The following is a 15,714-nucleotide window of genomic DNA, read 5'->3' on the forward strand; positions in this document are numbered from 1 at the left end:
GTGTACACATTTAGGGTTTGTAAAAACGATACAGCTGTAAACGTGCCCCGTCGTGCCGCTCGGGGCTGCGGGACCCCTCGGCCCACCGCGAGCGGTGCTGGCAGGCAGCTCGGCTGCAGAAAACTGAGGTTTTGAACGATGCACGTTGTGGAAATTATTTTCGTGAGCCCACAACATGGAGACGCAGGCCCTGGCCTGGCACTTCAGCTTCACAAATGACGACGGCCACGGCAAGGCCGAGGGGTTAGACAGCAGTTTTGCGCGGTTTTGTGGCAGCTAAAAGCGCGGCGGCGCAGCACTGCGCGGGCCCCGGGGCTGCGCCGGTCCCGGCAGAAGAGGCTCCTCGCGCCACAGGAAGAAAAGATCAGCCCGCCTTTGCCCCGTGTGAGGCTCGAACTCACGACCTTCAGATTATGAGACTGACGCGCTACCTACTGCGCTAACGAGGCGGCTGCGAACACCTTCCCCGCGCTGGCTCTCGGCGTCGCCCGCGGCCCCGCCCCGGCGGCCTCTGCCCGCCAGAGCCGCTCAGGGCCCGGCCGCTGCCTCAGCCCGCGCCGCGGGTGGCCAAGGGGCGCGGGGACGGCCTGTCCCTTCCTCCGAGTGCTAGAGCGGGCTCCGTGCCCGAGGGCCCTGCAGTGACCGGGTGGAGCCTCGGAGTGAACGTGTGGGACCCCACGGTGGCTGAGTGGGGCCCTGTGGCAACGGGCTTTGGGGTGTCTGTGAAGCTCCAGGTGTGGGATCCTGTGGTGGCCGTGTGGGCCATGGGAGTGACCATGTGGGACCCCAGAGTGACAGCAGGGCTTCCCTGGGGTGACAGGGTGAAGCCCCATGGTGACAGCCTTGGGTGGCCTGTGTGGGGCCCTGTTGTGACCATGTGGGGACCAGGGTGACTGTGGGGGACGTTGGGGTGACCATGCGGGACGCTGGGTAACCATGTGGGACCGGCGGTGACAGCGCTGGCCCTGGCCGGGGAGGGGGGCCGGGACTGGGCACGGGGAGGCCCTGATAGGTGTTGACAGGGCGCGATCTTGCATGTCAGGTTAATTAGGTGGCATCATTTTCAGCATAATTGCGCAGAACAGGTCAGTAGATAATTAGTGACTTTCGTCCGCGTCAGACAGCTGCGGGTGGATGTTGGGGGTGGGGGGAGGGACAGGATAATTTTTAAAATCACACCAGGAGCTCAGGGATGGGCCCCACCACCATCTCTACTCAGACCCTAAGTGGGTGTTTCCTGCCCTCCATCTCTCCGGGATTAAAATCTGAACTGCTTCATACCCTTTCCTCTTTTCATATAGATATATGTTTGTGTCATCATCATGTATAATTACTCTTTTTTTCCCCCATAAGGCATCTGACATAGACACAGACACAGAATCTGGGAAGCTACCATGGAAAAACTGGGCCTGTGTCACACTCAGTGGCCCGGAAGACATCCGTGCTCCCGAGCATGCTGGTCAGAGCAGCAGGACGTTTCCCCCAGTCAGACATGCCCTCAGCAGCCCATACCCCCGTGCAAGAGCCCAGACTGGCATGTCCCCTCGATCCTGTGCTCCCCTCCAGAGCCGTGGGACACCGGTGCACAGACACAGAGCTACACAGGGTGAGGGAAAACCCAACCTGCGTGAGAAAACTGTGTCACACGTGCCTCTGCATAAAAGCATGCACACAGGTATTTATGGCGTACCTCAGGCAGGGTGCCTTCCCACCCTGCCTCTCCTCGCCCCCGCGCAGTCATACCAGTCGGCCTGGCTCCCCAGAGGCACTGCACCTCTCACCCCGCTGCGAACCTGCGCCTCCGTCCTGCTAATGACACAGCAGCCGAGCTGCCACGGGACAACGTGACTCCAGAAGCTGCTGCCTGGAAAAAAAAAAAAAAGAAACCAACCAAACAGCCCTAAATGTGCACAATCAAGTGATGAGTGTTCGTATTTCTGATGCTTTGAGGCCAGCTCACAACCCTCCCTCCACATAATATTCAGGATGTTTGGGAAGGGGTATTTTTCTTTTAATAGGATGGCGTAGTCACAAAGCTTTAAGGAAATAAATGAGTGAATCGTCCATGGTAATAGCAACATACTACGAACGGGGCACAGTGACGAAGTTCAAGTCTATTTTTAAGCCTGCCTGGTAGCATGTAGGTGCAGACAAGAGTCTGCGACCCTTTCTGCTGTTCTGAAGCTATGGATATGGCTGATGTCTCTGTCCCAGTTCAACGTCAGAGTTGTTTTTGCTCCCCAACGAGTACTATGGGAAGACAGAGAAGCCTCAAGCTGTTTTGAAGATTGTGCAACGATGCTTGGAAGCCTACCTGCTTTTGCTTGAGTGCTTTCCTCACTCACATTTCACAGGATGCGACAGGAAGGGAAATACAACCGAATCGGACGGCCCTGGTAATTGGACTCAAATCCTTCATATGCCCTGGGGGTGAGGTGGGTGCCTCTCAGATAAGCAATCTAATCAGCTTTGCACTTGTGTCCCATCTGGAAACAGATTGTTGCCGAAGTACACCACCACCTGAGAAGCAAGCTTCAGGTTTTTTTTTAAGATAATTGTACCAACGAAATCAGGGAGTGTGAATTTGCCTGAGGTAATAAGATCTCTTTATTTTTATTCATAGTTAATTCATTCAGCCGAGGCGATTTCATGCCAGAATGCAGTCTCCAAACAAGAAGGACGATTGCACTCCCTGTGCCGCGCATATGCATGGTGCCTGCCTGGCAGATCGACTGCTGCGACAAAGAGCCATGAGCCACTCCAGACACATGGGCAAGATAAGGAAAAGGCTGGAAGAGATCAAGAACCAGTGCCCGAAGTTGACAAAAGCGGATTTCAGCCACAACGAAAGTATAAGGTTGGCCACCGATGCCTTCTTGGATGGTGGGACAGACTCCTACCTCGAAACTTTAAGCAAAGAGGGTGAGGTGGATTTCCTCTCCTCAGTGGAAGCTCAGTACATCAAGGATAATGCCAGGGAGTCTTATTATGCACAGGAGTCCGTGGCTGCCGACGGGGCGGCTGCACCAAAGCAGAACGATGCTGGGTCGCTCCCTTCAGGGACCTACTTCCCCACCATTTCTGACAGCAGTGAGCCAGCTCTGCTGCACACATGGATTACAGCAGAGAAGCCTTATTTAAAGGAAAAATCCACTGCCACTGTGTATTTCCAAACAGAGAAGAACAGCAACATTAGAGACATCATACGCCGGTACATCAACAAAACCACTCAGGTATGGGAAGAGAATTGCTGTTCCCTCTGCACTCTGTCTTTCTGCTCTTAAAAAGATCAGGTAAATGTAGTGTTTGATCTGAGCCAGGCTTGTGCCTTGCAGTGTAGCTTTTCTTTAGAAAGTGGCTGTAAAGATCCCATTGTTGAGCAGAGGCAGTGCTTTTTTTTTTTTTTTCCTCACACCAACACCTTTTTATGTTGGTGAATTGAAAAAAGAAACATTCCCTCTTCTTTTAAACTCCCATTAACTCAGCGGAGCAAATGTGCCATAGAAAGGGCAGCTGGGCTCTGTTCCTTCTAGTGCATCACCAACAGGATGGTTTGCTCTGTTCAGACCATTTCACCAGTAATGAGAATTAAGCTAAAGTGAGCTCTGAGCCGTTAGCGATTGTTTCAGGGGATTCATGGGAGATGTGTGTGAAGGGGAGCCCAGAGAAGGGCATGTGTGTCTGGTGTGCCAGCAGCCATCCCCAGAAGAAGGAAATTATTCAGAAAAAAGACCTTTCATCCCTAATATGTTGTCAGTGTCACTAAAAATGCCATGTGGGCTCCATACGGAGACTCTGCAGCGTAACTTGGCACATGGGAAAGGTGCGGATGATGCCCCTGATAACAGACAAAGTGATGGGGGGGCTGCAGAGAGGTGCCAGCCACAAACCAGGCTGCCCACGTGCTGGGAAACCAGAAGCTGAGCAGCTGGAGGGGCACAAAAAGCCTCTCTCATGTGTGTTCTGACAGCTCTCCTGTTTTCCTGGGAAAAAAACTATTTGACATTTCAGGGCTGTGTTTACCATCATCCAGGAGCTTTCCCCTTGTATAAACTCGAGACACCACCAGCAGTTTCACAGGGGCACGGTCAGGAGCAAAACCAGGCTGCGGTGCCTGCTACCGGGCACAGGCCGCCGAGCCCACTGGCGCTGCCGACTTTGGCTTTATTATTCTGCAGGGACAAGTGCTGGGTTTGACAATGCTGAGTGTAATGGCAGGGGAGAAGAATCCCCGCTGGCAACTGCCCTGTTTACAGCACATCAGGGGAATTACAGATCAGTCATTTTAAGTTAGCGGCATCAGAAAGATACAGCAATAGAAGAAATGTCTCTGGAATAGCAAAATAAGCATCAGTGAAGTATCAACCTAGGCCAACTTTCTGTCTCAAGAGGAGAAAACTTGCAAGGTAAAAAGTGGGAAATGTAATATAAACCCATGGTTCACATGACCTTCTTAACCGTCTAATTTACATTAGAAGAGGGTGCTGGGGCAACACTTACACACAGTATACATTTGACAACTGCTTTTTGAGTACAGCTTTTCAATGGCAGCATTTATTATTTGGTATTTGATAAGGACCCATCCTGGATAACCTAGTATTTGATATATCCATTGCCAACTTAAACAACAGAGTAAAGACTATGTTTGTGGATGACATCAAACTGCAAATGATTGGCGAGTAGTACTATAATCTTAACACATCTGCAGAATAGGCACAAATCATAAAATGAAATTTGGGCAAAAGAAGCGAGAAGTACTGCAAGTAAGAGAGTAAAGTCAGGTGCAGAAATACAAACCAGGAACAGCTGGTGAAAAAGCAGTACTAGAGAGAGGGGTCTGGAGCTACAGTGAGGCTGGATGCATATTGTGCCATTTGAAAAAGGCAAGGTGAGTTAACAGTAAGTGTGGATATGAGATATTGGACATAATTGTGCCAGTTACCTAGCACTGGCAAGGCCCTTCCTGAAGCACCATGCTTTAGCAGCAGAAGGAAGGTGTGGGATCCTTGCTGCTCTGCAAATAATTTGGCTTGCCTGAACAGGATGCTGGCCACGCAGGATGTGCTTAGTCTTGTGGGATTTTCTCGTGGGGGCGAAGGGAATAAACTCACTGGCAAGTGTGGGAACAGGATTTGGAGTAAGATTCAGTGCAAGTTGGAAGCAATTAGTAAGACAGATCTGCAGAGATACTGTAAAGTTTGTTTTGGTTGAAGATGATATCCAGAGTGCAACTATCAGGGGTTCCTTCTCTAGTCAATGGAGAAACAGGCACCTTCTGAAGACAAGTCAGGTATTAGCTGGGCAGAATTGCCCTGGGGAGATGACCTTTTCCGTGAAAATAGCAGAGATCAGTGAAGACCAGCGCCTTCAGGAGCCCGTGCCCAACACTGAGCGTAAGGGCTAGAGTACAGAAGTGGTTTTATATCACATTTACAGTTACATTGATCCACACTGGCTGGAGGCTGTGCATTTAAGTAGCTGTCTGGGCTTCTGTGCCCAGTCCTGAGACTTTTACACACTGTCCTGCCAGCTGTGAATGGAAAAGCATGGATGTATGGTTAAATTGAAACAGTTAAGTTTATAAATCAGTATTAAAAAAACCAAAACAGATGGAGCTGTTTCAGTCTGCCGCCCCACCACCACCAACAGAGTGAGAATTTAAAGCCAGGACCGTTCCAGGTGTAAGTCATAACAGAGAAAGCGTCATCCAGTGATTCTTGCTAAATGCATGTGACTTAAGAAAGTTAGTCAGCCATTTGGCAAGGGCTGCAGTCTCTTATTTTAGCTGCATCCTTATTATTCTCCGATTAGGACTTCAATGTACTTCCTAGTGCTGAAATCTCACCTACAAATTCGTGGGTCATCTTGTGTTTATTAAAAGAGCTTAACTGAAGTGCGTATGTTGCGTGTTATATTGGCTTTTTATGAGCAATAAAACAATGAAGCAACATGTCTCATTGATTCACTGATTCAGGAACTTAGGGAGAAAACCAGAGGAAATATCCACATGTATCTCTGAAGATTTGTGTTTGTTGGAATATTTTTTAAAAACAGATAAACTACATTTCAGTGGCCTCACAGGCAACCTTAAATCATGTAAACTGACTCTGCTAATGCCTATGCTTTTTTCCCCTAGGTGCTAGCTATTGTGATGGATGTGTTCACAGACACTGAGATTCTCTGTGACCTCCTGGAGGCAGCTAACAAGCGCATGGTGTTTGTCTACCTGTTGCTTGATCATGGCAATATAAATCTCTTCTCGGAGATGTGTGACAAGTTGCAAATTGCTGAGGATCTCTTCAAGGTACTGTGGCTCTGTGAAGCTCTTAGGCTCAGATTTGTCTGCCTAACTTCGGGCACTCCGAGCTAGAGGCATGGTTATGCTAGGGTCAGTCCACCTTGTAATTAAAAGGGAGCAAGAGATTTCCAGAGGAACATTAGTGCACGTAATTCCTCTCTGAAGATGTGTACATTTTCCCATGGATGTTATAGGAAATTAAGGCATTTCCATTAGGGCCTTAGATGAAATGAATCTGGGTCCTGAAGTCTTAAAAAAGAGCTTAAGTCACTTAGTAGAGTTATCTAACAGAAGCATTACAACTGCTTCTCTTTAGTAACTCTGCAGCAGCTGTGGTCTGGCAGCCACGGGTAGCAGGCACACAAAACTCTTCTGCATGGCAATACTTTGGTTGCACTAGGTGGTTTCTGATAGGTGGTTTCTGATGTTAAAGCTCTGTTTTAAAGATAATGGCTCAAATTTAGCAGGCTGTTAGCTTAGTCCACCTTCATCTCTGCTAGAGCAAACTGAGCTTAAAAATAACCTCCAAGGGACCATTTCAGTTGTTGTCTGAGATGCTGTAGGGCACCTGGAGCATCTTCGTGGGGATGGCTGATACTGTGGAGGCAACAGTCTTCTGGAACGGCAGCTGGAGGGCAGGCAGGAGACCTGAGGGCATCTTACGTGCACCAGACACCTGTGTTTCAACAGCTGAATTCCACCCCAAATGTACAAAGAAACTGAAATTAATAAAACATGCTTATAACAGTGTTTGCATGTCTGTAAAGCCCCACTGCTTAGGAAGAACAAGCCCGTGCTGTTTATTTAAGTATGCTGCTACAATACACAGGCTTCAACAATGTGTGAGCCAAATCCTTGGTGCCACTCATTTACTGAGGTCTTGATTCTGCAAAGTGTGCGCACAGACAGCAGGGTCAGGTCTGGGTGCCTGGCCTGCCTGAAACGCACTTGCTCAGGTACAGGGACAGTGCAGAGCATCGTGTGGGCCAAACTGACCCACTTCTCCACTCACACGTGTACTCACGTCCGATCCTGCAGGGCAGCGTTCGTCTGGGCAGCACCAGAAGAGCAGCGTGTATTCCTGGCAGGCCCAGATGGATTGGAAAAGCAAAGGTTTTGCCCTGCTGTATTGTGCCACAGCCAATGTAAAACAAGAAAGCAGGAGCAAATTGTTGCTGGGCTGTCAGTGGAAGTAACAGACTGCTCTCAGCTATGGACACATCTCGTACAACATTTTGGTTGGGGTAGCAGCACAGCTCCGTCTGCGTCAAGTTCCATGCAGGTTTATATCCCCACTGAAACAACCCTGCGGCAGGTGAGAGAGCTTGGCTAGGTTTCCTCTAGCCCCAGACCTTCAAATGTAACACTGGAGAGTCCATGAAGAAATCATAACAGACGCTGGGGAAGTGAAGAGCTAAAGGCAGTGGGAGGAAAGGGCCCTTCTGATTTTTAATTTTAGAAAAATGTCATTTACTCCTTTTTTTTTTTCCTTTACAGAATATTTCAGTCCGCAGTGTTACTGGAGAGGTTTACTGTGCCAAATCAGGCAGGAAATTTTCAGGACAAATACAAGAAAAATTTCTTATCTGTGACTGGAGATATGTGCTCTCTGGATCTTACAGGTGAGATAAGCCATTGCAGTTCATGTCTAGGTGCTCTTTTGTGGTTTTTAATATTACTTCACAAAAAAGTGCCATAGAAATTTTTGTATGGGTGAGAAGGTTTTTTTGAACAAAAAACCCTCATGTTTTCAAATATGTGCTATTTTTCAATAATCCATTTAAACTTGTTTTAAAGCTGATGTTGGTCCTTTATGGAGCGTGGTGTTTAATTTAAATGTTCAGAAACTAATGTAAACAACTTTGCTGGTATAGCCCTGGAAAACTAGAAATGTGTATAGCTTAATATTATGCTTTCCTCATTGTTTGGGTCCTCAGATGCTGTGATCATGAGACATGATACATTTCCATCTCCCTCAGGATCCTTTAATGTAGCATATGTCACTCAGCTTATCTGAGGATTTGTTCTCCGTATGACAAGTTTAGTGATTAAAGGTAAAACAGAAACACTTCAGAGACTTACTGTTTTTTCTTGTGTTTCATTAACAGGTAGGCAGTATGTATCTACGCGACTGTTGTACCTTCCCTTTTTTTTTTTTTTTTTTTTTTTTTTTTGTGAGCTGAGTCTGTTAACTCTCCACTTTTGTGCTGCTATAATTATTTCAGGTAGAGGATGTAGGATTTCAACAACTAGGTTTTTAATTAAGATCCAAGATCCTCCAGTCATGGAATTTCAGGAGACTCTGAGCTTGCATCAAATAAATGAAGTTCCTAAGCCTCATGGCTACATAGATAAGCTTCACAAATGACCGAGTGTATCCTAGAAATCCAGATGCAAAAAGACAAGAGGTGATTATTTAATTAAAATGATGAGATTGTTTTTCTTAATCCCAGTTTATGATTTGGAAGCTTAAATGCCTCTAGTCTGATAAAACTGTGTCATCAGGAAGATTACATAGCTATAGTAACGAAGGTAAAGGTGAATACGTAGGGTTAGCGTAGGCTACAGGGGCTCAGCTGCCCACAGAGGCAAGCATCCAGCTTTTGTTCAGTTTCCAAATCAACCATCAGACAAAAATGAGTGATCGATCAGTGGTTTTTTTTATTGGCTGCTCTGTGGTTTTCTTGATCTTTCAGGGTTTTTTTAATCCATCACCAAAGATGTGTAGAAATGCAACAGCAGATTTATATATAGAGTAGAAGTGAAGGATGTGTGGGAGAAGAGGGACAGAACAAGATCTATTTTCTCTAGCCAAGAAGCTTCCTTTTGGTTTCTCTTTTCAGTACTAAAAAGAATAAAAACCCTCAAAGTCCTGTGCAGAGTCACTTCTGTCATTCTCTACTGCTGTTGCAGTATCTTGTAACCTCAAGAGCCTTGTCAAACTGCATAATCCCCTACCCAGCAAGCAAGCAGGGAGGGTGGTGAGGAACAAATCTATACACTGCTTAACTTCAGCATGCTCAGCACCAGTTTGCAGATTCACATGGGTTATAGCTTGCTATCAGTGCACGGCATTTATGCAGGCTTGCTAGCTCTCACTTTATTAATCTGAAAGTTTTCTGTTATCTCTAAACCGTAACCACCAACCTCTGTGGGTATAAACAAGAATGATGTGTAAAACAGACTCAAACTCTTCTGCAATGCATTTATTGGAAATCAGGTTGGAATAGATCTTAAAACTAATACAGATCTTAAAACTAATGCAACAGCAAATTCCATCTAAGTGCTGTGCTCTGCATGGCTTTGTAATAGCAGTGGGGGGAACAGGCTGAAGAAATAAAATAGCCCTTCAGGACATGCTGCTCTAAAAGGGACCCTGGCTCACTGTTTCTACCCAGAGTGTTTGGGGACACATTTGCCTAATGGACAATAAAGAGGACTGAAGCTGACAGCTGGTTAGAGGCAAAGGAACCGCCACCCAGACTGTGGCATCTTCTGCTCTGAAGTGGTTTTTAAAACCACGTTAAAGAACCATTGTTTGGGTCAGTGTGGGTAAGCATGGTCCTGCCGCACAGGGCAGACCAGACCCTGAAGGCTGTTCCAGCCATGTGTCTGCACAAGTGCAGGCATGAGTAAGTGTTTTAAGTTACAGTTTTCCTCTCAATTTTTATTGCCAATGTCTATGGTGTAGGGTTAGGATGCAGTATTTCTTTTTGCTGTCTCTGTGTTACGCTGCCCCATCCTGTGATAACTATGTTATTCCTTTTTTTTTTAAATTAATTTGAAGTTAGCTAGTGCATGAACTCTGCTCCTAAAGAAGGCAAAATGAAAACAGCAGAGAGCATAGACCTTGATCCTCAGGGGCACCTGAATACCTCCCCGGCTGCCACGCTGAAAGCCACTGGCCTCTTCAGAGCCAGTATCTGGCACTGGAGTGCTTTGCCAAGAGCATCAGTTCGGGTGGGGCAGGCTTCTCATACAGAGGTTATCCCACCAGCAGGCAGCACTAACGTGTATGTTAATTCAAACCTGAGCTCAGCTGAAAAACCCAGTCCTTGGGTTTCAGATTAAATGTGTGTAATGCTGCGTGTTACTGTAGCGCTGTGAACACAAGGGATGAGAGCATCCCTAATGAACTGCAGCTGCAGTAATGCAGAGGGTAGGCTCAGAAAAACACAAGTCCAGGGCAAATGAGGACTGGACAGGAGAGGTGGTTTTCATTCAGACAATCATAAGTGAGACGATCCAGAACAGGACATAGGTTTTGGGACAAAGCCCTGGAAAGACAGCTGCGAAGTATCTTATTGTCTGAATTTGTGATACAGCTTTGGCCCCAAGCTAGGCAGTACTACTTTGTGCTTTCTCTTCCTTCTGATGTGCTTCACTCAAAGAGGCCTGGTAGAAAAATGATCCTTCTGGACAGATAGTGATGATAGCAGACTTCTCTGAGCCTTTCCCAAAAGAACACTTGGAATTGTAAACTAAGGAGCAAAACAGGGCCTAAAACCTAAACAATTCATTTCCTCTTAGAATGAAGCCAATGAAAACCTGTTAAGTCTTTATGTCAAGTTTTGCTTTGTTCTTCAGCAAAGTGCACAGAATGTAAATTGCTGTGACTCACTACACGAAGTCCACAAACGTTTCTCTAAAATCACACAGGTCTCACCTTGTTACTTTACAGCTGACCCATTTGCCATCAGTCCATGGAGAATCTTTGGGCTATTAATTGGATCCAACTTTCTGTGCTAACAAGGGTTACAGATAAGACCGAGGGTTACAGATAAGACCGCTGAGCCACAAATGAGTATCTGTCCATCAGGTACTCCAGGAAGTTACATGTTAAATTATCAGAATTGGGCACAAAAGTTTTTTGCTCTGATTTTGTTGGGTTTTAAAAAGCCATTTATAAGTGTAGTTGATTTTTATTTCTCTCTTTCTTTTATAAACTAGATGTATCTCTAGCACATAAAGTATAAACCTGCCACTCCCCACCTCAGCCCTTTCATGAGTATGTAACCTTCAGCATAGATTTCCCAGACTAATTGCGTGTGTTTTTATATTTGTTCCTGGCTTATTATCTCCTTAACAGTTAGACGAAGGACATGCAAAGGTTTAGACAGTGCTTCTTACTGAATAAAGGCAATGTTGAGCTAGCAGAGCAGATGTTACCCCCACAGCAGGGAGTTTGCTTGCTGTGCTGTTTACCTCAGCTCCCAAAGTTTTGTCCATATTTAGAGTGATTTGAACAAAGTGGATGAGCAGTACCTCTGTTCTAGTAACTTACTGCATATTTTCACATCCAATCATAAAATGTATGTTGTAGGGCTGTCCGGTGGGATTGAACTAGTGATTTCTTCACGCCTCCCCTTGCTCCTGAAGCAACAGTACAAAACCACTGTATGCCCCAAACCCAACCCTCTTTAAGAATGCTCTGGACGGGTAGATGTAAATCGTCTGTCTTTATTCCCTTAGCGTCAGCTCAGGCTGTCAGTCCCACTGAGTTTCACAGGAGTTTTGTCAAAACATGACAAGAACAAGATTTAAAGTGCACACACCTACAGCCAAATCTGGCTCTCAGCAATCCTTGTGCAAATCCAGCGTAGCTAATAAAGTCACGCAGGAATAACCAGGGCAGAGTTTTGCCAACACAGAATAACATCGGGTTCAAATCCAATGCTGCCCTGTATCCTCTGCTGCACACCTCGAGCCCCGGTCAGCTCAGAGAGTAATTACATTTCATTCTCTCAGCCATGCTCGTTTTATTGGTGCTGCTGCTGCTCAGACAAGGCAGCCTGCACAGCACAATCAAGCTGGCTTGTGGTTTTGTAAAAGAGCACAGATCTATGTTTGCCAGGAGGATCAGGGAAGCACATAAAAGAAAAATCATTTAAAAGCTATGGGGTGTCCTAAGGTGTGTCTCTGGACTACCAGAATGAAAACTAGTGTGGTGTTTCTCCCTTACTTTATAGGAAAGTAGGTGGGTTTTTTTTGAAAGGCTGTAGGAAATATTTATAATTCCATTTTCTCTGTAGTGAATAAGCATTTGTCAGGTGTGGCAGTTTGTTTTGTGGGAATGGGATATGACAGGGAGGTTGGGTTTTTATGTGTTTCTCTTGACCAATGCAGAAAAAGTATGGCAAAATGAAAACAAAGGGTGGTTATTTTTCACGAGTCTTTTTAATGTCAGTTTTGAGAGTTAGCAGCTGGCACGGCATTCTGAGGGAAGGCACAGTTTGTGTGTGTGCAGACAAGACATGGTTAAGACCTGGATTTAAGCACTGCGCATGGAAGAGAGGTACCCAAAAGAGGGCTCTAAACTCCTTCCTGTGGAACAGACGCACAAACCTTGGGTCTTGTACCTGACATGCAGTGCTGCAGTGGATGCGGATCGCCACTCCCTGTAGGAGGTTGTATAACTTTACAAGGTTTCTCTTGAAGGTTTTAGAGGCAGCTGCAATAACAAAGTTTGATCCAAGTCAAAGAGCACTGATGTGAACTGACCTGAAATTCAACTGCAACACCATCTTCATCCTGTGTTTAGACAAGAAGCTTCAGCAGTAAAACACATTTGCCTTTCGCACCACCCCTGCAGGGATCTCCAGTTCCTAAGGGCTGATGTTAACGCTAACCCTTACCTTGTCTCTCCTCCCAGCTTCACATGGTTATGTGGCCAGGTTCACCGCAACCTCCTCTCCAAGTTCACGGGTCAAGTTGTGGAGCTGTTTGATGAAGAGTTCCGACACCTTTACGCGCTGTCCAAGCCAGTGAGGGGACCGAAGTCTCCACCACGCACCATGCCCTTCCTCTTCAGCAAGAGCTGGGCCCCCCAGCGCAGCCTCCCCTACAGCGACGAGGGAAGCGCTAACACTCTTTCTGATCCCTTCAGCAGCCTCTCAGCTGGCAGCACCCACCAGGCCCAGCAAACCCCAAGAACTCTCATATTCAGCAGCAACTTCACCCCACAGTCACCTCTCCACAGAGTTAATTCCTTCCACAGCTATGTCTCATTCACACCCTCCCCACCACAGGCGGCCATCCAGGCTAACTACTATCAGCCGCACTACGGGGCCGATAACTCCGCAGTTCTATATAACAACATGAACATTTACAGACCTATAAGACTTAGGCAAGAGGAACCAAACAGGACAGGGTTAAGCTCACCCTGGAGATGCCTCCACAAAGCTAACCTGTTTGCATAATAACCACCTTGTTTTGAATTGCATGTAGTGAGGACCTGTTTAGCAATCACTTGTGTACTGATGAATATAGAAATTCTGTATAATACAAAATGAGGATGATTTCAAGCCTCTTGTTTTGTTTTGCTGCTTATGGATGCTTCATTTCCCTAATTAAAAAGCCAAACCTGCTACCATGTAAACCTTGGGTGCTTCACGATCCCAGGAAGAACACATCTAAACAATGCTGCCCACAGTGCAGCACTGCTGCTGCCTGTCACCTGCCCTTGGTAGCATATCTGTGTAGCAGTAGATTTAGGTGGTTACTGTTTTTCATACGGCAGGCACCTGAAAGTGGGGAAAACACAGTTTGTTACTCTACGTTTTATGCACTCGCATAAGGAGACAGAAGGCCGCTTTTTAAGTGCCAAACTGAGGCGACGTTGGCAGAAGCAGTCTATCTTTGTGCTGTTGTTGCACCTTAATCTTGATTTCAGAGGACTCCTTTAGGGCTGACAGGGAAGCACAGTTTCTATCACTGCACTGCCGCTGAGCTGTCTGCTTAAATGCACAGCAAGGACGTCTGCTCGCAGGGTTTCTAGGAAGGGGCCTGCTAACTGTGACATGGACCGAGACCGACAGTTCCGGTTACAGAGGACATCTTGCAGCCACCGTATGCTCGCTTCCACTCATTAGCAACTCAGGTGCCTTCCAGCACACTTTGTTACAAACCTCCAATCCCACCGGCTCAGAGCAATTTTCCTTATTGCAGAGCAGCTCTGTAGATTCAGATTGGAAAATGAAGCTGAGTGAAGAAGCAGAGTCCTACTATTAACACACCAGGACTGAGTTCCAATTCATTTAATAGCATGTGGGTCTTAGAAATCCTCTGAGCAGTCATTTGATTAAACATTAAGTTAGAGGTAACGTTTTATTTCAGAGTTCTTCAAGGTTTCTAATTTTTAAAGAGAAACTGGGTGTCTGTAGTGCCCACCGAGTTAGAGGGAGTTACAGAGGTTCATCAGCTTGAACCAAACCAGAAAAACTTTCTGCCAAATAATCCGTGAAAATGAAGGAAGCTTCTGTAAGTGGAAAGCAAAAAATAGTAAGAAAACACATGAAACAAAGGATTTCCATCCAAATCCCAAAGTCACTAGATGCCTAACATCTGTTGATTTATCAGTACATTATTTTTTTACACCTGCTTTATATCATCTTTCATCTGACTCCAACAGCAAACCTAAAAACATTTGCACATCTGGCCCATTTTGCCTGACTTCTCACCTGCTCAAAAAGGAATATAATTTAATTATTTAGGCTGTCAATGATGAAAACTGTATGCAGCAGCAAGATCTTAAGTGAGGAAAGTTTCTCATCCTTGGAAATGCAATCATTTTGAAAGACTACTGGTAAAGTTTACAGAACATTATGAAAGGTACAGGATGGACACATCCTGCTCTAGCTTCAGTGTGGGCGTTTTTACCTGTGATACCACATTTTGGAGTCCAGAATAACAATAAATTATTGCATATAATTGTAAATTCTGTACATAGCAACATTCTTCGGTTTTCTTGGGAAGAGGGGAAAGCTGATTTTCATTCCTGTGACAATTCTACTTAAATTATCTAAATATGGCAACCACTCAAATAAAAGAGATGAATTTCATTAAAATCCTTTTGAGAGTCATTTTGTTTCTTCATATTCTCTTGACTTGTGCACCTTACTCTCTTCTCTTCCAAAAGCTAAATGAGTTCCATAGTCAGAGCTCAGGTGAAAAGGAAACATTTTTTTTTCTTCTGAAATCAACAGGAACAGAAATAAACATATGTGTGTCCCCCAGCCTAATTAAGATTTTTCTTCTAAATTTGGTTCAGTTCCCTGATCGCGTTGTGCCCCAACTGGGGGTGGCACAGGGGGGGTTATGGGGAGAAATCTGTAGACCACTACCTCTGAAGCCTTCGTTTCCTCAGGCCATGACCCATGAAATCCATGAAGAAGCTCTTCTCATCTCTGTGTGGCAAGATAGTTTGCCTACAGAAATTTTGGAAAACACACCTAATGAAAGGGAGATAAGGCACAAGCTAGTAACCCACGAGTTAAGAAGAGCTGATTTCAGCCCTGGATCAGGGATACAGGTTGTGCTAGTTCAGACGACTGCTGCACTTGAACAGCAAATGAATGGAATTTCAGTTTTGACGGAAAACAAACAGTTTAAAATTTCAGCAATGAGTTATGCCAAAA

At 45.8% G+C, this 15,714-nt stretch overlaps 1 protein-coding gene and 1 non-coding gene across 2 annotated transcripts; one reads left to right on the plus strand and one right to left on the minus strand.

Moving 5' to 3' along the window:
- Positions 1 to 376: 376 nt before the first annotated feature.
- TRNAM-CAU (transfer RNA methionine (anticodon CAU)) lies at positions 377 to 449 on the minus strand. Its single transcript has one exon. It is a non-coding gene; the product is annotated as a tRNA-Met (tRNA).
- A 2,097-nt stretch (positions 450 to 2,546) lies between these two features.
- On the plus strand, positions 2,547 to 15,270 carry FAM83A (family with sequence similarity 83 member A). Its single transcript, XM_074894482.1, has 4 exons — positions 2,547 to 3,233; positions 6,137 to 6,304; positions 7,796 to 7,920; positions 12,951 to 15,270. The coding sequence occupies exons 1-4, from the start codon at positions 2,658 to 2,660 to the stop codon at positions 13,495 to 13,497; spliced, it is 1,416 nt and encodes a 471-aa protein (XP_074750583.1). The 5' UTR covers positions 2,547 to 2,657; the 3' UTR covers positions 13,498 to 15,270.
- Positions 15,271 to 15,714: the final 444 nt, after the last annotated feature.

The sequence above is a fragment of the Strix uralensis genome, chromosome 1, assembly GCF_047716275.1.
Source record: "Strix uralensis isolate ZFMK-TIS-50842 chromosome 1, bStrUra1, whole genome shotgun sequence".
NCBI lineage: Eukaryota > Metazoa > Chordata > Aves > Strigiformes > Strigidae > Strix > Strix uralensis.

Bases quoted from the DNA above. Each gene is read 5' to 3' on its own strand.
- FAM83A (XM_074894482.1), top strand. From the start codon at position 2,658: ATGCAGTCTCCAAACAAGAAGGACGATTGCACTCCCTGTGCCGCGCAT. The intron at 3,234-6,136 runs GTATGGGAAGAG...TTTTTCCCCTAG, and splicing joins ACATCAACAAAACCACTCAG to GTGCTAGCTATTGTGATGGA. The intron at 7,921-12,950 runs GTGAGATAAGCC...CTCTCCTCCCAG, and splicing joins GTGCTCTCTGGATCTTACAG to CTTCACATGGTTATGTGGCC.